A 23,572-nucleotide genomic window follows, 5' to 3' on the forward strand; every position below is an offset into this window, starting at 1 on the left:
TTAAGGCCATATATAAGGCCCTATAGAATTCTTGGTAAGGCAATAGCAATTTTGGTCCTCCTCAAATCTTCTTCAGGACATGACTTTTCAAGTTTAATCACTTTAATTGGTGCCAAGGTCCTGGCTTTTGCCCAACGAGGTTCAGCATGCAATGGTGGTTCCACCGAAGCCTGGACAGAGAAGGCAGAGGCTGCATTGATCTAAAGTTGCCCAAAAGATTTTCAGTTCAGGCTTGGTGGACCATCTGTTCTCCATAGGGTCATTTTGGGCCAACTTTTTTGGTGTTATGGAGGCCCAAAGATCAAATGACAAAACCAACTAAACGGGAACAGCCCAACATATCCACCTTAAACGGGCTCGGAATATAAAAGGAGGAGAGTGGATAGCATGTTCATGCATTCCATATCCAAGAAGGGGATCAAATTAGCCAAACCATCGGCAAATAAATATGCTTGATTCTTGAAAGGCCTAAAATCTGTTTTTATAACCCATAAAATACTTATAACTTCCGCAACAAAAAAAAAATTATAACTTTTCATGCTAAAGTTATCTAAAAATACTAACAAAAGAACCTTACCGAATCGAACAATAGGTGAAACTGTAAAAGATATATATTGGGTCATGAATCATATAAACAACAATACATAGTCCACTTTCATTTTTACAGAGGAAATTCTTATTGACATTTTAAAATAGTAATCATACACTCGTACAAGTGCAATTTCATGTTTCCATTTTTGTACAAGTCATAGAGCTCAGCCTCAATGAAATTTCCTGTAAAATCCTACATTCAACCCCATTCTCATTTCAAATCACAAACTTCACCTCTAATAACACCCTATATCACCCTGCTTACCAACATGAATGGAAAGAAAACACCAACATTATGATGTTGGGTTTTTTTAGGAATAATTTAGTGTCACAGCACTTTCATTCACATGATATGGACCGCATTTTTTTATTTTATTTTACGAGGACCATGGTGGAGTGACATCTTTATATTTATAGACGCACCATGTAATACGATGAAATAACACTATCCTTCAAATTAAAAAAATTTAATTGTCTGCCAAACACTATAATAATAATTTAGAAAAAATAAAAATAAAAATTTGTCTGCCAGACGAATAATCAACGTGGTTGACCCTGTCCCTCATTTTCATCTGAATCTGAGAGAAGCGAAGGGCGGGGAAGAAGAATCACAATCCTCTTCCGTTTGCTCCGTTGCAGCCTCGCCCTCAACTCCTGCCATCTCCGCCCTTTCAATCGTCAGGTACTTTCAGTCGTCTCCTCACTGTCTCTCTGTATTTATCTTATACTTAGACGACTGATTATAACGATGAAGAATCGAATTTTTGGTTAATTTCTTTTTGGAGGCAAGTGACTTTAGGGTTTTGTTAGCTTTTGGATCTCATTGATAAATCACCATGCTTTCCTGCGAAATATATATATATATATATATATATATGTATGTGTGTGTGTGTGTGTGTGTTTATATGTGTGTGTGTGTGTGTGTTTATATGTGTGTGTGTATGTGTGCAGAATAGATTTGCATGCAGAATTTCGAATCTACTCTACTAGTTTTAGCGCATAATAATTGGAAAGCTCGATGGGCTTACTTTGAAGAACTCTTGTTGTGGCTTGCCTCATCGTAGTGAGCTGAACTATTGTACAAAACAATCGTGGAATGACCTTGTGATTCTGTAAGTTTTTGTTACTGAATAAGTAATTAGTGAATAACGGTATTCACTGCAGGGAAAAGGTCTCTGTGCTGCCTATGCAAGTGCATGAGTTTCTACACAAGTGATGCTTGAAGCCTCTTTGCTAATTGAATTGAGATATCGAGTAAAATGGCATCAAGTTTTCTGAACATAGTGAATGCTACTTTAGATTGGGTGACAGCGACTTTGGATGCTCCCTCTTCTCGAGCTATTGTTTTTGGAGTTCCTATTGGCGGTACTAGCTTCTCCAGATCCTAATAACTGCTTATTGCTTACCAACGTAAAATAATGTTTGTGCTGAACAAAGTTTTGTTTATTTGGCCTTTTTCTTGCAGGACATTTATTTGTAGAAGTTCTTCTTTTCTTAGTCATTGTTTTTCTACTTTCCCAGAAAAGTTACAAGCCACCTAAGCGGCCTTTAACAGAGAAGGTTTGTATGAGAGATTGCAACCCTTTTGTCTCCTTGAATAGTTATCTCTTTGCCTGCACCCCTTATTTTATTTTTCAATTTTTCCAAATGAATGGTTTCGGTTTCTTAGTTACTTAACAAAGTAAGGATGGGAGAAGTGCCGAGGCATTGTTATGTCTAGATTATATCCCTAGTGGGGTTTTTATGAAAAAATATGCATGCGGACAGATTTAGCGTTAACCTTTTGTCTCATTGAATGGAATTTGTAGTGATGCCACTTTACATGTTTTGTGCTTGTCACATTTTAACTTTCCCTTGAAAAGGTTTAGTATGGTATGCTTCTGATTTTTATCTGAGGGGTATCCTGGTTTCTTAATTGAACTTGGCTGGTGTATCTGATATCTGTAGGAAATAGATGAGCTATGTGAGGAATGGGTTCCTGAATCTCTTATTCCTCCTATCACTGAAGAGATGCAGTATGAACCCCCAGTGTTGGAAAGGTGAGTGAGATTAGTCCTAATCTCGTCATAAAATGATCTCCATATTTTTGTGGTCAAAATATATGCTTTCATTTGTATGTACCTTTTTCCAAATTTCTTGAAGATAGAGTGAGATGAGTTCCTTTAACAATAGTGTGTGTTTTCCCACACAAAATGGTCCTGGATCTTTTTCTACATGTTTTACCCTGGTGTCTAATAATTTCTACATGTTCCTTGTGTAAGCAAAGCATTTTAGTGGATTTTCTACAATTCATATTCTAAGGTTTTGGGTGAAAATTGAACAATGTCTTCATTGTTCTAAAGATTTCTGCTAATGAGTGGAATTTTTTCAGTGCTGCAGGGCCACATGCAATAATCAATGGTAAAGAAGTCGTGAACTTTGCTGCAGCAAATTATCTTGGATTGATAGGACATGAGAAATTACTTGTAAGGGATAGCTTTTCAAATTACTGATATACTTTTTCTTCATGAATAATTGCTTAAATAGAGCATTTATAGCAGTGTCTAATCTCAGGAGTCATGTACCTCTGCATTGGAGAAATATGGTGTTGGTTCCTGTGGTCCTCGTGGGTTTTATGGAACAATTGGTATGCCTCAACTACCATGAGATAAAGTATTGATGTTTTTTTTCTTTTCATATATTTAATATTAGTTAATTATTTATTTATAAAGGTAGACAACTCGCAGTCTATTTTATAATTTTTATTTCATTTTATTTTGTATCAGATGTTCACCTTGATTGTGAGGCAAGAATAGCAAAGTTTTTGGGAACTCCTGACTCAATTGTCTATTCGTATGGACTGTCTACCATGTTCAGTGCAATTCCCGCATTTTGCAAGAAAGGAGATATTATTGTTGTGTGAGTATGCATAATATTGTTCATTTTAAGTATTCCAGTCTCTTTTTTTCTTTTTTTTCGTGTTGTAGAACTTGTTTTGTTTAGTTGAAGAGTTTGTCATGAAAGGAAAAAATATGGATAACATGGAAAATGTGTTATACTTTAAGCAAATGCTTGAATCTTTTAATTGTTATTATGGTTCAAGATTAAGGCCTCTAAAATTACTGAAGAGTTACTCGTAAACCTTATGATTTTACTCTAGTCTGCATTGATTACTTGTTTTTCTCTGTTTCTTTGCTTGATTTAAGAACTTTTATTGAAATATGATGCCCACTGGTTTTTTATTGTATGACTTTGTCTAGATACATGGAGTTCAATATACTCAAGCTTTGTTTTGATATTTTTGAAGTACTATATATGTATGTGAACTTTCTGGTGCTGTACTTTCCTGATCCTAGCATTCATGGAGCTTATGCTGCTAAAAAGCTTTCTTGAAAATTTCTGTTTAAATATGAATTTACATGTAAAGCGGTTTATGTTTCTCCTTTTCTAGGGATGAAGGAGTCCATTGGGGAATTCAAAATGGTCTATATCTTTCTAGAAGTACAATTGTGTACTTCAAGCACAATGACATGGAATCTTTAAGAAATACTCTGGAGAAAATCACTGTGAAGAATCAGCGGGCTAAGAAATTGAGGCGCTACATCGTGGTTGAAGCTGTGTACCAGGTATCTCAGTCTATTAAGTGTATCAAATTTCATTTAATTAATTATGGTTTTTATATTAGCGGCAAGACGAAAATGCAATTTAAAAGCAAGGGCTATTTTAGAAATTGAACGAAGTGTCTTTTTAGCCATGAATGTTGCCATTGGCATGTTAGCATTTTGTCCCGAGTTTTCCTGAGAATTGAAGTAGCTGATGCAATTATAAGTATGCTGATTCCTATTTGGAATATTATTGACTTTTATGTATTTATTATTCTAATCTAAAATTTGCAGAATTCTGGCCAAATAGCCCCCTTGGACGAGATTGTTAAATTGAAGGAGAAATATAGGTTTCGTGTTGTATTGGATGAGAGCAACTCATTTGGTGTGCTTGGAAAAGCTGGAAGAGGTCTCACTGAATTCTGTGGGGTTCCGGTATTTTTCAGAAATCCTTTTTTTTTTTTTTCAATCTCCCTTAACTGTTGATCTATTATATGTTTGTGATTTCTGGTGGTGTGATATTGCAGGTAGAAAAAATTGATATTATTACTGCTGCAATGGGACACGCATTAGCCACAGAAGGAGGATTCTGCACTGGAAGTGCTAGAGTCACTGATCACCAAGTATGGTCATTGAAATTTATGAAACTGAATTTTGGTTACTGGAATTTATACTACTAACCAGTTAGTAGATCATCATTGCGCTGGTAGATGCCACACTTGTATGTACATGCGGACACACACACACTTTATTAAATTTTTTTCTCTTCCAAAATCTCCAAAACAATAAAATTTTGGGGTATGGTCTTTGGCAGCGATTGAGCAGTTCTGGGTACGTCTTTTCTGCTTCTTTGCCCCCATATCTTGCAAGTGGTGCCATTACTGCCATTGATGTCCTTGAGGAAAACCCTGATCTGATAACAAAGCTGAAGAAAAACATTGCTGTATTATGGAAAGGTCTGTTCTTGGTCTCCTCTTCACATGCATAGTTTGTTGCTTTGTATTCCTTATCTGGATAGTTTTCATCACTGTGGTTTACTCATCGATGATCAATTGCCTTGGCATCCCTGTTGCTTTGGTAGATCATTTACCACCTGCCTTACACTGTGATGCTCTTGATTGAGAAATGTGCTGTGATGTGCAGGTTTGTCAGGTATACTTGGCCTCTCATTAGCGAGCAATCCTGAATCACCCATTGTTTTTCTTAGACTAGAGAAGTCAACAGGTTCCGTGAAGAGTGACCTACAACTCCTTGAAGATATTTCTGACCGTGTAAGTAAATGGTTATATCTTAATTACACTTAGCTGAATAAATTTCTGCTACTCTTATTTCTTATTCACAATGGTTGTGGTTCTGCAGTTGTTGAAGGAATATTCCATTTTTGTGGTGACCTCCAAAAGGTCAACCCTTGATAAATGTCGTCTGCCCGTAGGAATTAGATTGTTTGTTTCTGCTGCCCATTTGGAATCTGATCTGCTCAAGGCATCCGAATCGCTAAAAAGGGTTGCAGAATTGGTGCTGAAGGATCATATTTGACTGGTGGACGCCTGATTTCTCTCGCTTACACATGCACTTGGACAGGATCTGGATGCAGGAGCACCCCCAGTGTCTTTGTGAAGATGCCCTTCGATGGTTGAACAGTTTTGTAATGCAGACTAACAAAGAAAGGCCTTCGAATGTGGATAATTTATGCGATAGAGATATGATTAAATTAAAATTGCAGTGTTTTTTGTCCCTTTTTTGACATGTGAAAAGTCAGTCTAGAACACAGGTGTATTTTTTATTTGTTCGCAATGCCGTGGAAATTTTCACGTCACTCGTGTACATTTGTTGTTCTTGGTGCTGTCTTATGAATTCTTTACCCTTTTAGTGGGAATGAAGGAAATATTAATCATTCTACCTTTTGGATATTCGAATGTGTTAAGGCATTAATATCTGGGACTCTGTTACTTGTGAATTGAATATCTTGATATCCTTAGCTCTTACTCCCCTCGGATGTCTTATGAACTGAGGTACGAGGCCGAAAAACCTATTTTTTTGATAAAATAATATTCCAAATTATTATAATGTACAGAGAGGAAGATCGAATTCGGAAGACAGGACGGGCACACTTATATGGCCCAGCCCACATCTACGTATTTTTGTTTTACTTTAAAAGGAAAATAAAAATGAAAAGAAAAAAATCCCACACACCCGCGCTTTTGGACCGACAAAAGGAGCAGAATCCGCGTAAGATTGACTCTATGGTGGTACGGTACGGGTCTACTGCTCTGGCGCATAGAAGTTTCTCGAATTGTTGTTCTTTACTCAATCTATAACTTCGTGGATTATCATTGAAATTTGACGACGTAGAAGAAAGAGAGAGAACTTACATTTGATTGATTGTTTCCTAGCCAGAACAGAAGAGGTCTTGTTTGCTTCTTCCTTCGCGCCACACACACAACACAGAGAGAGAGAGAGAGAATGTCCGGAGGGATCGCGCGCGGTCGTCTCGCCGAGGAGCGAAAAGCCTGGCGTAAGAATCACCCCCATGTCCGTACTTACAACCATCACCTAATTCTCCATTTTTATTGTTATCAAATTATTTTAAAATTTCAATTTCAACGCCTTACCCTTTTTTTATGCTTTAAAATTAGGGTTTTGTGGCGAAGCCAGAGACTGGTCCAGATGGCGCCATCAATTTGATGATCTGGCAGTGCATCATCCCTGGCAAGAGCTCTGTGAGTCCTCTTCTTCTATTTCCTCTAAGAATTTTGCAGGACAATCAGAGATATAGCTAAAGTTGGGGCCTTTAGAGATTTTAATTTAGAAATTGTTGTGTTACATTAGATCAGTTTTCAAATTTTATGGGTTTTCTGATACGTATGATCAAAGCCGTCAGAGATTTTATTCTACTTATTCTAGTAGAGTATCTGAAAACTATATAAGAGGGGCTAATAATAATTGAATGAATACTGGAGGTGGGAGGAGTGTTAATTTAATTATAGCAACTTATTGAACACATTCTACCGAAGATAAGTTCACATCTTTTGCTTCATAGAGACTGACATTGGGAAAGTTTATTTTCATGATAGTGGTTACTGGTTGCTGGTGTAACATTCATATCAGAAATTTTCTTAATATCTTTTTTTGTTTTGTTTTTTGTTTTGGTATTGATCTTGTTGCTATTGCAGACTGATTGGGAAGGTGGCTACTTTCCACTTACACTTCACTTCAGTGAGGATTACCCCAGCAAGCCCCCTAAGTGTAAGTTCCCACAGGGCTTTTTCCACCCCAATGTCTATCCTTCTGGAACTGTTTGTCTTTCGATTCTCAACGAGGACAGTGTAAGTAATCAGCACTGCTCTAACCGGTCGATGGAGATTGTCGTAATTGGTGAATTCATTTTAATGTGAATATATTTTTCAGGGGTGGAGGCCAGCCATTACAGTGAAGCAAATCCTAGTAGGCATTCAGGATTTGCTAGATCAACCCAACCCTGCTGATCCAGCACAAACTGACGGTTATCAGCTCTTCATCCAGGTTTAACTTTACATTGAATTCTAGTTGCTGCATATTCTCTGTTGTGACAGCTTGTGAAACTTGACCTATGTTTGAGCAATTTGACCCCAATGTGCAGGAACCGGCTGAGTACAAGCGAAGAGTGCGGCAGCAGGCAAAGCAATATCCACCTGTTCTATGATGTGTGCGTTTACTATATATGATTATCAACTCATTGATTAGTTCAAGAAATTCATGCCCACCGCTCCCTGCAAGGCTTGATCAACCTTATAAGTGCGTTCTCAGTTGACTTGCAATTTGCAAATTTCACTTGATAGTTTTTTTTAATTTATAAAAATATTTATGGTCGTTGCTGTTTTGGCAGTGGACGTGCTGCCATCGTATGTATCATGGTTATTCTCATTATAATATGTGAAAGAATAAAAAATTCTTGGACAGTAGAAGCTCTTATGCACCTTAAAACTTCAAAACTCAGTTTTTGATGTAGCAATGATATTGACTAATGTCCTTCTGATGATTGTTTATTGTTGCCATTGTAATTTGGAAAATCATATTCACTCAGTGTAGTTCGGCGGAGTTTTCGAATCAGAACAGGGGGACTGGGTTTGTGGCCTGTTCCTGTGAGCAAAGATTGGAATGCATAATGCAATCCAATTCCTTTGAATGTCATTCATTTGAATAAGAAAACAGAGGGATTTTCACTTTGCTGTTTAGGTAGATTTACCTTAACAAAGCACAAGTTGAGTGTCAGATATGCCATGAGTGTATGCTATGACCTCACATCTTGAAGAAGACTCGGCAAGAAGCCCAAATTACCGTTACAATCAGAGCAGAGCAGTTTTTAATTTTATTTTATAAAATTAATAGTAACTACTCTTATTATTTTATACAATCGGTAGTAACTACTCTAATGTACGGAGAGGAACAGCGAACTTAAATGGCCTTAGTTAACTGACTTGATCAACAGAAATGGGATTTGGACTTTTTATTCATGCTCTTTTCTAGAGAAATTTAATTGGTCCTGGTCCTGGTTCTGTTTCATAAAATTCATTTCTTTTGTTACTTTCCCCCCTTCTGTCAACCTCATTCATCAAATTGTCAGCTACGTTGCAGCAAGTCTATAATGCACTCCAAGCCCCACCTCCTGCCTATCTCATGTCCTTTCTCTCACTTGCACTTTTTTTATTTTATCAAATTCTCTCACTCGCACTTTTTTTATTTTATCAAATTCTCTCACTCGCACTTTTGTCAAGCATTTGAACATCCTTAAGAATCATCAGGCATCCATTTCAACCCCCCCGTCAATGTCACTAAATTTGCACGTAGTCTGCCATGATTTCTTTAATTTTGTTTCTGTCTTGTGGGCAAGTTGATCTTACAATCAATGAGTATGCAACCCAACATGTAAATTCCTGTCAGGGTTTAGGAATCGAGCTGGCTGGTTTTGCAGAAAGCATGGCAATGTCAGTGTGAAACTTTTTTATTATCAAGCAAATTCCAACCATTGATCGATGTACAAGTGATTGCCAATGAATATCATGTGGCTTCTGTAATACAATCCAAGGCATATCAAAGCTCAGTTACAACTTGAATAAAAGATTGAGTTTTGGAATATATTATATATACAAAGGGGGAGAAAATAAAATGTTCTCCTGCAGAAAGCAAAAAGATACAGACCAACAAAATCAAAAGGAGAGAAAAATAATAAGAATTTCGGTGTATGAACCTATTTCTATCTATATATTTTCATGACGAGCAAGCTAACGCAGAATCTACAGATGTAAATCACAGACAGGACAGCAAATCCACCTCACTCCCACAAGCATTGCATATAGCCGATTGCCAAAATCAGAGGAAAAAATCTATCCTTGCTGATACTTCTGGCACTGGTTAGTGATATTTGTATGTATATGTCTTTGTTTCTATGATACTACGTGTGGGGATCTACCACAACTCTCCAAGACAATCTCAAATAAATCAGCCTCAGATTCCTCATCAAACTCCAGTTCATGGTTTGCAGCACTTGGGTTTTGGCTGCCTTTGGTTGTACATCTGTTGAGCCACTGAGAGTCAATTCTTTCCATTGAGAAGAGCTCCATGCTGTCTTCATAAAAAGCAGCAGCTGAGGATCTAACGAGAGGGCCAACAAAGCAAGGATTGGGTGTCCTTTGGGCATTGGCTGGGGCATACTTGAAGACACTTTGTCCCAAATTGACCAAGACTGTCATGTCAGTGTTTGCTGCAAGAGTTGGATAGAGGGGAGTGCTAAATTCCTCTGACTTGCAATGGATCACATGGACCAGCTCTGATTCTACAGTGAAGTATACTTTCTTTTGTCTAGGATCAAACCCACACCCAATAACTTTGTCTATTCTTCCCCATGTTGCTTTTTCTGATTCAAAGACAAGTTTAATCCCTGAAAGAAAAAGAACCCATGTTAAAAGTAATTGTAATGTTCATAAAAATAGAAGTAAACTACACCTACTAATATTCTACCTTTTATTTTTTATTTGTTAAAAGTTTTATCAACAACTCCAAACCTACTTCAGATACAACCAAGGATGGCACCATGCACTGGGTCCATACATTAATTTCCATTTATAATCCATGACATCCTGCTGGGCTGTCAGAGATTCTTTAGGTGAGAGATTTATTTCATTTTGGTGGTTTGCCACTCTCTCTTTTGTTTCTTTTTGGGCCAAAATAAACCCAAAACTAGAAAACTATCATACTCAGCTGTCCAGAGACAATGCACATTGCAAAGAGCACAGTGGTCATCTGTTCGTCATCATCATCTTGGGTAAAATTCAATGCAAGAGATAAGGGAAATTTAAATTACCATCAAGATGGACTGAACCATTGGAGCCGAATCCGATGCTTCCGGGGTAGCTGCCTGGAAGTTTGAGAGGAAGAGAGCCTCCTACAGTGAGCCCAACTGACAACAAAATAGCCTCACCTTTGCCATGATTATGATGATCCTCTTTAACACTCAGCTTTAATTCCTCAATTCTGCTGATTCTTTGACTGCTAGTGACATGAACCAAAGAATCTGAACCTGGGTTTTCTTCTTTAGTCTCTTGAATGAGTTTAGTCTTTTCACCTTCCTTCACCTTCCCATTTGACTCGCTCAATTCATCCCCACGAGAATACAAAATTGTGATCTCAAAATAAGTTTCTTGCGGGAAAGAGTTGTTCCCCAAGGCAGGGCCTGGCAAAGGCAGAGCTGTCCTGATCACAGAGGCAGCAGCCGTAGAATTAGAACTGCCTAAATTCAACACCTTTTTCAACCCAGAATTTAGCCTAATCTTCTGCATGAAATCAGCCGAACCTTGACACACTTCCCAGCTTATCTCCGGCTCTGTCTCCCTTATTCTCTGATCACCAACCGCGCACAAACCCAAAAGCCTTGATTTTGTTGAAGGGGATGACATGAAACTTGTGAAAGCGAATCGAGACCATCCATTTTCGACAGCATCAGTGATGGACGTTGGATGATTAGCCCAACTAAACAGAGGCTTCCCTGAAACCCCACGTCGATAGTAATTGTTTCCTGTTGGTCTCTTGCTTTCTAAACCAGCTGGCTGATGATGATGAAGCTTTGCAATCCCAGCTTGCAAGCCCTCAGGTCTAGTATTTTCCGTTCTGCCACCAACACTTTGTCTATTTTTCCTGTAACAATTCCATCGCCATAAAACGAGACCAACAATGACTGCAACAATTGGTATGCACACCAGCACCACCACACCATGTACCAATCCAAACATCTTTTGACTCTCCACCCAAATGGGCTAATCAAAGTTATGTTCTTTTTGTGAAACGAATCAGAAAATGAAAAAAAAAGGCAAAGGTTGGTTCTGATAAGAGCAGAGAAATCACAAGGAGAAACCCAGAAAGGCAGGCGTGGACTAGGACTGGTTCAAGAAAGGCAGGAAGGAAGAGGGTGGTCTAAGCAAACAAAACAGAGGCACATGATAATAAGAAGAAAGAGAAAACATTAAAACACGGCAATGGCAATGGCAATGGCAAATTGTGGCATGGCACATCTTATGTGACTCCTGCCCTGATAGATGGGCCAAACGTTTTTCAAAGACTGAGACTTTTAATTTCTTTAATTAATTTATGGGAACCGACAGTCTTTCGTCATTAAAAAAAAAACGCGCTGGTTTTTTATTCATTATGGTTTTTCTTTTTTTCTTTTTTACTCAAAAGAGGTAGAGACAGAGGGATGCTTAAGAATCAGGATATGTTTTGTGTTTTTATTTGGCATGCACTTCTAGAAAGCCAAAAGGTCAAAAAATATTTTTACTGAGGGGGTTAAATATTCTTTTCTTTTGGCTTATTTTTTCTTGTCTGGTATTCGGATTATGAGAGGGGACACAGAGAGGTTTTGGGTGCATGCATGATGCAGGGATGGGGGATGTTAAAATAAAATAAAATTACAAAAAGGTAAAAGAAACTGCAGAATTTATAGCAGTTGGTAGTTACTTGTCGAATGGCAGTTGGTTTCATTTTGATACCTTTATGCTTATGGGAGCTAAGTATGCTTATCCGCATAATGAGAGTCAGTAAGTCATCTTAAAAAGGCTTCAACCACAATGCTAAAAGGTAATTTGAGATTATAAGGACAGACAGAGGCCGTAAGATCGGGGATATAGGTAAAGGTAATCTATGGAAATCGAATGTTTTTTTCTTTGTTACAGTGATTGGACTCAAAAATATGGTAGGTCTCAATTTTCATGAAATATTTTTCAATGGTTGGATTATTTAGTACTATCTACTCTATTTTGGAACCAAATCCACTAATTAATTTCCTTTCTATTTTAGGAGATACGTTATACGAGAAAGATGATGAAAAAAAATAAACTTTTACTCCGCGTTTGAATGAGGGAAAATAAATTTACGAACAAATATTTATAAATTCCACATCCAAACGTAAAGTTATAATATAGTTTATTTGTCTCATTTGGGGTTTAGCAAGCTTGTGTTTTGGTCAAGCACATACTGGGTAGAATAGATGGTGATGGTGGTGCATTCAACATGCATAGCACTAAACTGTATTTATAGTAGTGACCCTCCTTCCTTTCTTTCTTTAATGATGGTCAATTAAATATATTTATGGAGATAACCCTAATTCTTCCATTCAAAACAACTATCTTTTATGTGCAATGTCGATGGCACACACACTAGTACATCAGCCGCCCACTTACTACCATATTTTATTATAATTGTCTCAAAAGGGACATTTGAAAATTCAAACCAAAAATCCTTGCTTTGATCTTCATGTGGTGACTCTAACAGCTGCTGCTGCCATTCCAAGCCAAAAGGAAGTGATTAAATTTTTAAGCATGGAAGCTAAAGTGAAAGTTAGTAACATGCAAAGCTTCAAATTAAAGACTTAAAAACAGAACTTTTCTGAATATATATTTGCTTAGTACTAAACAGGATTTTATCTTTACTTACTATAAAGCAAGCTTTGGAGTCTGCATAATTAAGTATTGGGACCGTACTAGCTAATTTCATTATTCAGGTATGTTAATGCAAACCGGGATTGGTAGCTACTCAACTACAGAAGACCCACCAAAGTTGTTCACTTAATTCCTTATCATTCATCAGCAAAATTTAAATAAGAGACATAATAAATAATTAGTTATCATCTTGTGACTAATCATCTCAATTATATTATATAATTGCCTTGCTTTTTGGGGCTGGTAATCTTTGAGGATAAAGACTGTATTAATAATAATTCTGAAGAAAACTGCCATGAATCAAGGAGGAAATAATCAAGGATATCCTTAGTGCCCGTAGCACAATCTTGAAGGACTCACCAAATTATACATATTGGAGTCTATCCTAATTTGGATGATAAAACTTACTGTTATGATATAGCTCAGTTGGTTAAGTTCTTTCATCTTCTTTACTCATGTGAGCAAAAGTTCAAAACCTCAAGGCACCCAATGAATATTTGTATGTAAAACCCCTCTTCCCCATCACTTGTACTAAAAAAATTACGGAAACCCATGTTCAAAAAAAGTTATGTATAAACCATTTAAACACAAAAAATAAAGTAATTTGTGATGGAAAAATTGTTATGGACGATACGTGATTGGATGATATGAAGCAATTCTCTCTTCTTCTTTTTCTGAGCTTGAAAATGGCAAAAGAACCTTTCAAAAAAGGAAAAGAGAAAGTGTATACTGATAAAGAGCAAGAAAAAGAATGAACGCCACCATTGAGGATAATGACCTGAAAATAGTAAAGCCTTTTCAAGGCACAACATTTCCAAGCACAACCATCTAAGTAAGAGCTCACCCATTTCATTTGTCTCTCTTCTCACAGACAGAGTTGCCACTAGCTATGATTGGCTAGGGTTCCTTAGGAGGATAATCTAGGACTTGGGAAACCAAACCAAATGACATTCCACTAGACGTCAAAACTACATCATCGTATAATGAGTAAACATTTTTAGCAAAAACCACTAGATTCATGATCAATGAGTAAAAGGGAAATTGTTGACAACTATTATAACATGTCAGTCAATAAATAGGATTAATGTTATGAAAATTGAGTTAAAAAGTGAGATTTTTTGAATGCATTTCGACGCAATAAGAATTGTACAATGCTAAATGAAATTTCAAATAGGAGTGTATTGAGGAGTTCAATTCAGTCGTTTAATAATAACATTTTTATTTATCAAACCTCGAACGGCTATTAAGAAATCCTTCACTATAAACCCTCATTATAAGTTACTAACCTCTCAGCATGCGCTTCCGCGCTTGCGAGAGGCTTTATTTTAAAAAAAATTTAAAATTTTTTTAGAATTAAAAAGTATTCCATAAAAATATGATCTATTATTTTTTATTTAATTTTAATTTTTTATAAAAAGTGTGAATTTACCATATTATCCTCATTTAATTAATAAATTTAGTTCTTAATGTTTGCATCAACCAAGGATATTTTCTGCTATTTTGAATATTTCACCATTATCTGCCTTTTACTTTATATATATAGATAACACATCACTAAAGCCTTACGGTTAACATTGGCAACTAAGAAAGCCCATTCATATAACTGTAGGCTTAGTTTTTCAGACTGAAATTGTGAAGAAGGCCCATTGTTGAAATCCCAATGGATCAATTCGGATATACCCATTTAATATCCCAAACGGATAACAGAGTTGCAGACAGCAACCAAAATAACCAAGCAGCAAGACGAAGACGCGCTCTCACTTACAGTGACAGAGTGACCGCCATAAATGAACCATGAACCTCCTCTGCAACCCAATACACACCTTCCCCTATAAACCCTTCCCTCTATTTTCCCTCCATTCCTCCCGCTCTCCCTTCTTCAACTCAAAACGCTCGTTTCAACCCCAACCCATCATCACCTTAAGCACAAGGACTCGGAGCTATGTTGCTATCAAGGCAGCAGCAAACTCCGAAATTGACATGGTGCAGAACAAGCAAGGCATATACACTCCGAAGCAGAAGAAGGTGGTGATCTTATGGGACTTGGACAACAAACCCCCTCGCGGGCCGCCGTACCAGGCAGCCATGGCCCTGAAACAGGTGGCTCAGCGCTTCGGTGAGGTCGTAGAGTCGTCAGCCTACGCCAACCGCCATGCGTTCGATCATTTGCCTCAGTGGGTCATCGAACAACGCCGCGAGCGCAAACAATTAGACATATTGGAGCGCAAGGGTGTAGTCGTTCCTTCTGAGCCTTACATTTGTGGAGTATGTGGTCGAAAGTGTAAGTCCAATTTGGATTTGAAGAAGCACTTCAAGCAGCTGCACGAGAGGGAGAGACAGAAGAAGCTGAATCGAATGAGGTCTCTGAAAGGGAAGAAACGGCAGCGTTTTAAGGAGAGGTTTGTATCTGGGAACCACAAGTACAATGAGGCTGCGAGGTCTTTGATCAAGCCCAAGGTTGGGTATGGGTTGGCCTCGGAGTTAAGAAGAGCGGGTGTTTTTGTGAAGACTGTGGAAGACAAGCCTCAGGCTGCTGATTGGGCATTGAAGAGGCAAATGCAGCATTCTATGAGCCGTGGGATTGACTGGTTGTTCTTGGTTTCGGACGATTCAGATTTTTCGGAGATGTTGAGGAAGGCTAGAGAGGCCAACTTGGGGACTGTGGTGGTGGGGGATTTTGACAGAGCTTTGGGAAGGCACGCGGATGTTTGGGTGCCTTGGATTGGGGTCGAAAATGGGGAGGTTTCAGAGAAGGATTTGGTACCCAAAAGGAGGAGAAGTGAGTTCTTTGATGAGGATGATGATGATAAGGGTGATGGGTTGTTTTCGCATTCAGTTTTCGATGGTGGCAGTGAATTGGACAATGTGGTTGATGAACTTGTTGTTTCTAGGCCCCTGTCTAGTGGAATGAGGATTTCGGCTTTTTCGGAAGGGGAATTGGAAGAAGGAGATTGGGTGGAAGACGATGGGGATAGTGAAGATAGTGAGGACTATTTGCTGGATAGTGAGGATGAGGAAGATGGATTTTTTTGATATGGCAAACTTAGTTGGTTGTTGGATCAGGCATGTGATTGAACTGATACTTTGAGGCCATTTTGATTCAATTGTGGCACTGGTTTAGTTTTTTTTTCTGAGGTTGAGCAAATATGCATTGGGGGTGTATAGGAATATACAAGGAGATGAGGAAGGAATGGCTATGGCTATTCTAATTGATTATTCATGGCAAGGATGCACTTGGTTTTTGTCACCATGTAAAGTGTTTATAGTTTCTTCATTTAAGAATTCACAGGATATGTATGGCCAGAATTTCCTTCTTCATCATACACAATTTGAAGGTTCCAAATTTCTTTCGTTTACATTTCCTTTAGCTTAGTATGAAATGAATACTAGTGCTTATGGTTCTGCCCTAATAATTAGTAATCCACTAACTAAATTCTATCACAATTAGCTATATATGTTTATTATAACATTGCATTTCATTTGTTGTTTGAGCTTTTGAATCATGCTTATTCTTAGACATGCCATTTTGTGGGTTATGGATACTTCGAAATATACAATTGCAATAGGTGGTTGATCAGTTGCATTTTACCAACTGCAGGCATTTCCATTTCCCCTCAATCCCAAAGTTTTTTTTCCCACTGACGTTTCTTTTGCTAATTAGATAAAGATAAATATTATTGGGATGATGTTGTCAAATGCTTTGTATGTACTGGTTTCAAATGTTTTTCCTTCTCCATATCTGGAATCACTTGGAAGCACATACATACAATTGTTGTAATAACTAAAACCTGGAATTAGTATAATTTTGCTGGGACACAAATTGGATACCTAATCACGTTACGCTTTGATAGATCGCATACTTTGTAAGAGCCTACATGCATATAGAACAAATCCTTTCTCTTCGTAGAAGCTTCACTCAACATTATAGATTGAAAGACCCTACATCTATATAGTTTGAGTTTTAACTTGTTTTCGTTGTTAGGGACAACTCTAGTGTAGCAGCCAAATGGCATTTCTATATTTCAAGTATGAAATTTTGATACTGATATGCAAACACTGATAGTTCCTTCCTACAATTTGGTTCACCCAACATTAATTGTGTGGTGTGCGAAAACAATTTCATGGAATTCTATCATCATGAAGGCTTGGTGATCGTAAATAGGCGCAACGGGCGCCAATGTTGGGGTTGCAGATGGCTTTCTATGAATCTTCTTTATACAGGTATTCATCATTCCTGAGTAGCAGAAGGCCTTATCAGCCTGGTGGAGGTTTCTGGCCATAAGCTTCTGGATCCTAATAAAGAGGTCAGATCAGTTAATCAGCAATTTATTTGGAACAAGCGTAAAGATTTCCGATACTATATGTTGTAAGTTGACTCTGTGAACTGCTCTGTAATTAGTAGCCATTTCATTTGGAATAATAATAATAATACAAAGGTCATGCTTCCCATGAAGGCATAAACTCTTAGGCGCAAATGTGCATTTTGTGTGTGTTAATTTTGTTAGTGATTGAATGTTAGAATAGTTATGAGTATGATTATGATATGCCTAAATGACAAGCAAGATATTCCTGTCCATGACAGAAACTGATATGCAGGCAGAGACAACCTGAAGAAACCCCAACGAGACAACTATTAGAATCATTTACTTATTATTTAAATAATATTTTCTGGTGTTTTCATGTTATTATTGTTTTGGGAAGGAGGCAATATCCCTTGTTTTTTTCCCATTAGTTTCTTTGCTGCCGACTGAAGTCTGAATGAATCCCCAAAGTTGGCGAGCCCCACGTCCCACTATATATATATATATATATATATATATATATAATCCCTTCTCAAATAAAAAATAAATAAAAAGTAGGCAAACTTGTCCACGTCGCCCGGTGTGTTTCATTTCTAAATGCCAACAACTTTGTCGACAGCCAAAAAATATAATTTAAAAAAAGAAGAAGATTGTAATAAATAACGTATGCGTCTTGATGTCCATTTAGGCCAAAGCTTAGACTTGAAGTTTTCCATGTTTCTCGTCATTTGCTCTGCTTTTCCAACCGCCAAAACGAAAACGATAATGAATGAATGGAAATTGGAATTTTGTAGCCTCGTCCTCCGTTGCCGTTGGTTGTATGGCATTGGCGGGTGCCCAAGAAAAAACATCGTCCCATGGCCATGGGCCATGATATCTTTGTATTTAATTTGTTTTTTTCTAGTGACACAATAATCCAATTTTGTTCTCAGCTGGTGGTGGGGGACTTGCTATGGCCCATTTTAACGGTTAAGATTCGTCGCACCCTATGGGCTTCTACATTAGGGCCTAGCACAACTCAAACAAAATATTTATTTATTTATTTATTAAAATCTTTTATTTTTTTAGACGACTTTTTAATATATATATATATAGTCTAAATTATATAGAGAGAGAAGTTTCTCACAAAAACTATCAATAAGTTATGGAGATTCGAACTTAAAATCACTATTTTAAAAGCCAAAAGACATTTTTCACTTGACTGGATCCCTTTGGCTTTTTGAGAAAACTTTAATTTCTAAAACTTGAAATAAAATAAAATACAAAGGAGGTCTACGGGTTGGAATTTGGCAGGATAGTTCAAAGCGTCGTGGTGCCTTCTCCAACTCCCAAATATGAGATATGAATGAGTGACAGAGAAAACCTCATTCCACTGCTGTTGGATTATATTTTATTGTTTTATTTAGTAAGGCGGTGCCATTGCAGCCTAAAACTTTTTCATGGCGTTGAAGTCAATATTCAATTTGACCACCCCGCAATAATTATCCACAAGCCACTGCACAGCTGACACGTACCTAAAAATCATTTCTTTTTAGGTGGCCCCTGCCAATAGCTAGCCTATAATATTATAAAACAAAATTTTGTGGAGGCAGTATTTTGGAAATTAAATAAAAAAGGGAATTTTAATTATCATTAATACAGGAAACATTACTATATAGAAAACAAGTGACAGGTCTTTGGGGGAAATAACTTGAACCGAACTGATTTTATAGTTATCAACTCTATCTTTTTCCTATTTTCTACAATTCCACTTATTGATGTTGCCATCTGTCTATATCCATCACCGACCTCTATGGCCACCTCTTTCATGGTCCTGATTGTTACTTTTAATCGCAAGTGGCAACAAACAAGTTGAAAAAGAAAAAAATAAAGCAAAACCAAGCGTGAAGAAAAAAAAACAAGGATCTTTTAGCCTTCATAAAAATAAAAATAAAAATAGAAACAGGAATTTTTAGTTAAAGTAATTAAGGGTATTTATTTCTGTATTATGAGGTTTTAAGTTTAATTTCTCATTTCCTTAATATTGATTGTAAATAAAAAACCGTGTGAAAATATAGTAAGCTTGTTAAGATAGTATGTTCACTCCTTTACATCCGAGTTCATTCCCATTTCCGTATATTAAATAGAGCAGTCCCGATCTCTTGGATCACAGGAGTCCAATAGATTTGTGGTCACTCACCGTTGGATGTAAATTCAACGGTTCACTACAGTCCTGATCTCTTGGACCACAGGAGTCCAAGAGATTTGTGGTCACTCACCGTTAGATGTAAATTCAACGGTTCACTACAATCCTGATCTCTTGGACCACAGGAGTCCAAGAGATTTGTGGTCACTCACCGTTGGATGTAAATTCAACGGTTCACTAACAGTCCCGATCTCTTGGACTCCTGTGGTCCAAGAGATCGGAACTGTAATTAGAATATAAAAAAAGAGTGAAGAAGAAAAAGCTTTTTTTTAACTTCTAAAAAAAGAGTGACTTTTTGCCTAAAAAAAGAGTTAAACAAATTTGATAGAAATTGAGAATTGTCCTTGAATTGTTTCAAATAGAAACCATTAGAAAAAAAAATTAACTAAATTAAAATGAAAAGAATCAAAATAATAAAAATGGCAAACTACTGGAACTAAAAATGACTTTTTGAAAGAAAAAAAATAAAAAAATTAGTGAAGAAAAAAGTTACAACAACAACATGAGTATGGTCCAGTTATTTCAGTTTCACAAACAAAACCTGAGCTCACAAAATAATGTAAAATTGTACAAGTGGATTGCGTACAAGAGGTGTAAACATCCATCCACGTCGGCTCTCACATGCCCACAAAACCGCCTACGTGGGCCCCACTTTTGCATAAAAATAAACTACAAAATGCCTTTTCGTACTCACTAAAGGAGAAACAAAAGAGAAACGGGAGGAGAAAGACGAGAGAGAAGATGGTATAAAACGTAGCGTTTTAGACACAGAGCTGAGTGAGAAGGGGAGGGAGAGAGAGAAAGGGTGGGAGCTGATGGAATATGTCGGCCATTTTTGGATTTATCTTCAAGATACATCAACGTGGCGGCCGTGCCCGGACGACAGACTAGCAGCCAAGTACGAAACTAATCTATCTTTATGCCCTCTATCTGTTTGTATATATTTCCCTGTGAATATAATATGACCTTTGCTCTCAGGAATTGCAAGAGTTTTCTGATTATTTTCATTTGGTTTTTTTCGTTTTTGTGTTTTAGGATTATTTAGTTTCTAAAGCAACCACAACAGCAGCAGATTAAAAGGGTTTTGATTAATATTAGGTAGCTTCTAACTTTTCTCGGGATGGAAGGAGAGTATTGTTGTTCTTCATCTTCTTCGTCTTCAACAACCACAACAACAAGCATAGAGAAGCGCAAGCAGAGGCAAAACCAGCAGCAACAGCAACAAGTAGGAGGCAACCATGATCATCGTCATCAAGAAAAGCAATACAGAGGGATACGGATGAGGAAGTGGGGGAAGTGGGTGGCTGAGATTAGAGAACCCAACAAGAGGTCTCGAATCTGGCTTGGTTCTTACACGACGCCGGTTGCCGCCGCCCGAGCATACGACACCGCCGTTTTCTACCTCAGAGGCCCTTCTGCGCGCCTCAACTTCCCGGAACTTGTGTTCCAAGAAGACGGCCAGCAGCTACACGACATGTCGGCGGCTTCGATACGAAAGAAGGCTACGGAGGTTGGGGCCAAGGTCGACGCCGTCGAAACTGCTCACCGCTCACCAATATCGCAGTCGAAAACGACGTCGAGCCTGGTGAATTCCCAGAAGCCTGATTTAAATAAGTATCCCGACCCAGAAAACTCTGATGAAAATTAATTGAAAAAAAAGAGGTCTTTAGAGAGATATGAGGCTGATCGATCACCAACTGTTTATATTATTTTCCTAATTTCTGGCTCTCTTTTTTTTCTTTTTTCTTTTTTCTTTTGAGTTCTTATATTTATATATTTATATTCATGATCTTAGTTTATCATCACTAAGCTAGTCTACGTGTGAAATAAGTGAAAATATAGAGAAAATAGAGAGACGAGAAAGGTATTATTGGGTCTGTTCAGAGAACAGAATCAAAAGGGTTCTGTTTGATTGGTATAGTTTCTCTTTCTCTTAAATTGTAACATCAACAACAAACCAGCTGAAGAGCAAAAGTTCTTAGTTACTGGTCATCAAGGATGACAAGGAGTTCAAATTCATTTCAGTATTTGCTTTCTTGAGTTTTTCCACTCTTGATTTTTATGGTTTGCGCAATCAAGTTATTTTGATATGTTATCTTGCCCAGAAGACAAGGTGGTGTTACTGTAACACGCAATAATTTTTCCTTCTCATTTGGGTTTAGAGAAGAAATTTGTTAGGTGTGGATACAGTGGCTAGGCCTAGAAGGGTCATTGGCTTGAGGCTAGTGCAGCTTGCTTTGCTAGGGCAATTGGGGTTTTGGGCCCCCCAAATTTTACCAAGAGAAACAAAACAGAAAGAAAGAAAGCAACATTGGTGTGGCCTACGTTTGGTTACTGTACTGGTACGATCTTGTTGAGTTGCCAAACAAAAAACACAAGTAGATAAGGAGATAAGGAGGAGTTGGGGCACCAAGAAGAAGAGCTGCTTGGTGATGACGTGCTTGTGGTGTGAAGTATGATGAAGGAGAAAGCAAGATGGTCCTCCTCAATCAAATAGGTTGTCCCTGTCATTAGACTCACACACTCCATATTTTGGTGGAAGCTTACGACAGTGTGTGTGTGTGTGTTTTTTTTTGTTTTTTTTAATTTTTCTGATGATGATGATGGATGATGGACGGTGGACGGTGAGCCCTTTCTTTTTTTCTTGTTTTGTATTAGAGGTGATTAATGAATAATTAGTAATATATTAATCTTCGACTGTGATCTGTATGGAGACCAAATTAAAACTGAGTTTATGATACGTGTGGGACGATTCTATTTTCTCTTTTGTTGCCAAAATCTGCGGCTGCCCAATTGTCTTGTAATCAAAATTTGACTTTTTCTCTTTGTTTTAATTTCTTATTGGAATAAAATTAATTTACGGTATTTATGGATCTTGCAGGGCTTGTTATAGTTTCCCTTCATCTTGATTATAAATCTGCTTTGATTGTCTTTTTGCCAAATGATTAAATCGTACTTACTATATTAAACCTGAAATATAAATCTCATGAAGCGTATGACTTCCAAGAAATCTCCGTAACCTTCAACATTCTTTCTTTGAAGTTACCATATGACTTTTGTACTTTATTAAAATCAAAGTTCACTAGTTTTTTTAATCCACAGATGCTTTTGTGGGTAATTATCTATTGGCGGTGGGATGTCTTAGTCAAAAGATTTGACAGAAATACTACTATCAAAAGTTCATGAGCTCTAAACTAGCGTAATTTTCGCTTCAAGTAACCCGATGAAGTGGGGGGAAATTTTTTTATTATGTTGTCAAATTCTCAATCTAAATTATTGATTAGATGAATTATTGTCTTAACACACGTAATGTTAAATTGGCAGGCATGTAAAATTACCGAAAAATTAGTTCCTGCAAGAATATTTTTAAACTGGTAATGCCAAGTTCTGCTTAAACCTGATTATAGTTGTCTTTAAGCCTATGTCTTTTATAATATCTTATCTTTCCTTCTCCATTCGAAATGCCTCACCACATAATAACTTGACTTTATAGAAAAGGGGCATTTCGGTGGCGTGTGTAGCCAGATGACAGGGTCTCCTTTACAGATAAACATGCACTTTTTGATTCATAAAACCACATTTCTATATAGAAAAGCTCAGTTTGCTTCTCAATCAAAACAACACCATTGTATCCAAAACAAATATCTTTAAAACCATGACAGAATGAAAGAATGGTGGTTTAAGAATTTCTTCAAACCCTAATCACTCTGGAATTTCTGGTTTATTAACTCAAGACATGAACCTTCCTTCACAAGTAAAAGCCAAACCCAATCGAATCCCAAAGATATTGAGATCTTTTGTTGGATGAAGTACTTCAGCTATGTGGCAAAAAGAAGATAACGCTTTCCCACCAACAAAAGCTAAGACTAAGAGGATCATATAATAATATTCATTTGGCCTTCAACAAGTCTAGACTTGTCCAAAGTCCAAACAAAATCTCACAGCCTT

General features: G+C 37.3%; 5 protein-coding genes across 7 annotated transcripts; 4 read left to right on the forward strand and 1 right to left on the reverse strand.

The window, feature by feature from the left end:
- Positions 1,082 to 6,082, forward strand: LOC18793402 (long chain base biosynthesis protein 1). Of its 2 annotated transcripts, XM_020561911.1 has the most exons (14): positions 1,087 to 1,273; positions 1,543 to 1,669; positions 1,756 to 1,956; positions 2,057 to 2,151; positions 2,539 to 2,630; positions 2,963 to 3,056; positions 3,145 to 3,217; positions 3,357 to 3,489; positions 4,022 to 4,196; positions 4,467 to 4,607; positions 4,700 to 4,795; positions 4,987 to 5,128; positions 5,316 to 5,443; positions 5,532 to 6,082. In XM_020561911.1, the coding sequence occupies exons 3-14, from the start codon at positions 1,851 to 1,853 to the stop codon at positions 5,706 to 5,708; spliced, it is 1,452 nt and encodes a 483-aa protein (XP_020417500.1). In that variant the 5' UTR covers positions 1,087 to 1,273; positions 1,543 to 1,669; positions 1,756 to 1,850; the 3' UTR covers positions 5,709 to 6,082. The 2 variants fall into 2 exon arrangements, with proteins under 2 accessions (XP_007222663.1, XP_020417500.1); XM_007222601.2 differs by lacking the exon at positions 1,543 to 1,669 and having other exon boundaries at positions 1,082 to 1,273.
- Positions 6,354 to 8,190, forward strand: LOC18789148 (SUMO-conjugating enzyme SCE1). Its single transcript, XM_007223570.2, has 5 exons — positions 6,354 to 6,704; positions 6,809 to 6,892; positions 7,346 to 7,498; positions 7,581 to 7,694; positions 7,792 to 8,190. The coding sequence occupies exons 1-5, from the start codon at positions 6,636 to 6,638 to the stop codon at positions 7,852 to 7,854; spliced, it is 483 nt and encodes a 160-aa protein (XP_007223632.1). The 5' UTR covers positions 6,354 to 6,635; the 3' UTR covers positions 7,855 to 8,190.
- LOC18790059 lies at positions 9,136 to 12,098 on the reverse strand. Its single transcript, XM_007225476.2, has 2 exons — positions 10,513 to 12,098; positions 9,136 to 10,089 (listed from the first exon to the last, which is right to left on the reverse strand). The coding sequence occupies exons 1-2, from the start codon at positions 11,435 to 11,437 to the stop codon at positions 9,596 to 9,598; spliced, it is 1,419 nt and encodes a 472-aa protein (XP_007225538.1). The 5' UTR covers positions 11,438 to 12,098; the 3' UTR covers positions 9,136 to 9,595.
- LOC18791925 lies at positions 14,783 to 16,494 on the forward strand. Its single transcript, XM_007222641.2, has one exon. The coding sequence runs from the start codon at positions 14,933 to 14,935 to the stop codon at positions 16,169 to 16,171; it is 1,239 nt and encodes a 412-aa protein (XP_007222703.1). The 5' UTR covers positions 14,783 to 14,932; the 3' UTR covers positions 16,172 to 16,494.
- LOC18789186 (ethylene-responsive transcription factor ERF011) lies at positions 20,317 to 22,386 on the forward strand. 2 transcript variants are annotated; one of them, XM_007223515.2, is made up of 2 exons: positions 20,317 to 20,522; positions 20,723 to 22,386. In XM_007223515.2, exon 2 carries the CDS (start codon positions 20,745 to 20,747, stop codon positions 21,270 to 21,272), a length of 528 nt encoding a protein of 175 aa, XP_007223577.1. In that variant the 5' UTR covers positions 20,317 to 20,522; positions 20,723 to 20,744; the 3' UTR covers positions 21,273 to 22,386. The 2 variants fall into 2 exon arrangements, with proteins under 2 accessions (XP_007223577.1, XP_007223578.1); XM_007223516.2 differs by having other exon boundaries at positions 20,318 to 20,522; positions 20,660 to 22,386.

Source organism: Prunus persica, chromosome G1 (genome assembly GCF_000346465.2).
Source record: "Prunus persica cultivar Lovell chromosome G1, Prunus_persica_NCBIv2, whole genome shotgun sequence".
NCBI lineage: Eukaryota > Viridiplantae > Streptophyta > Magnoliopsida > Rosales > Rosaceae > Prunus > Prunus persica.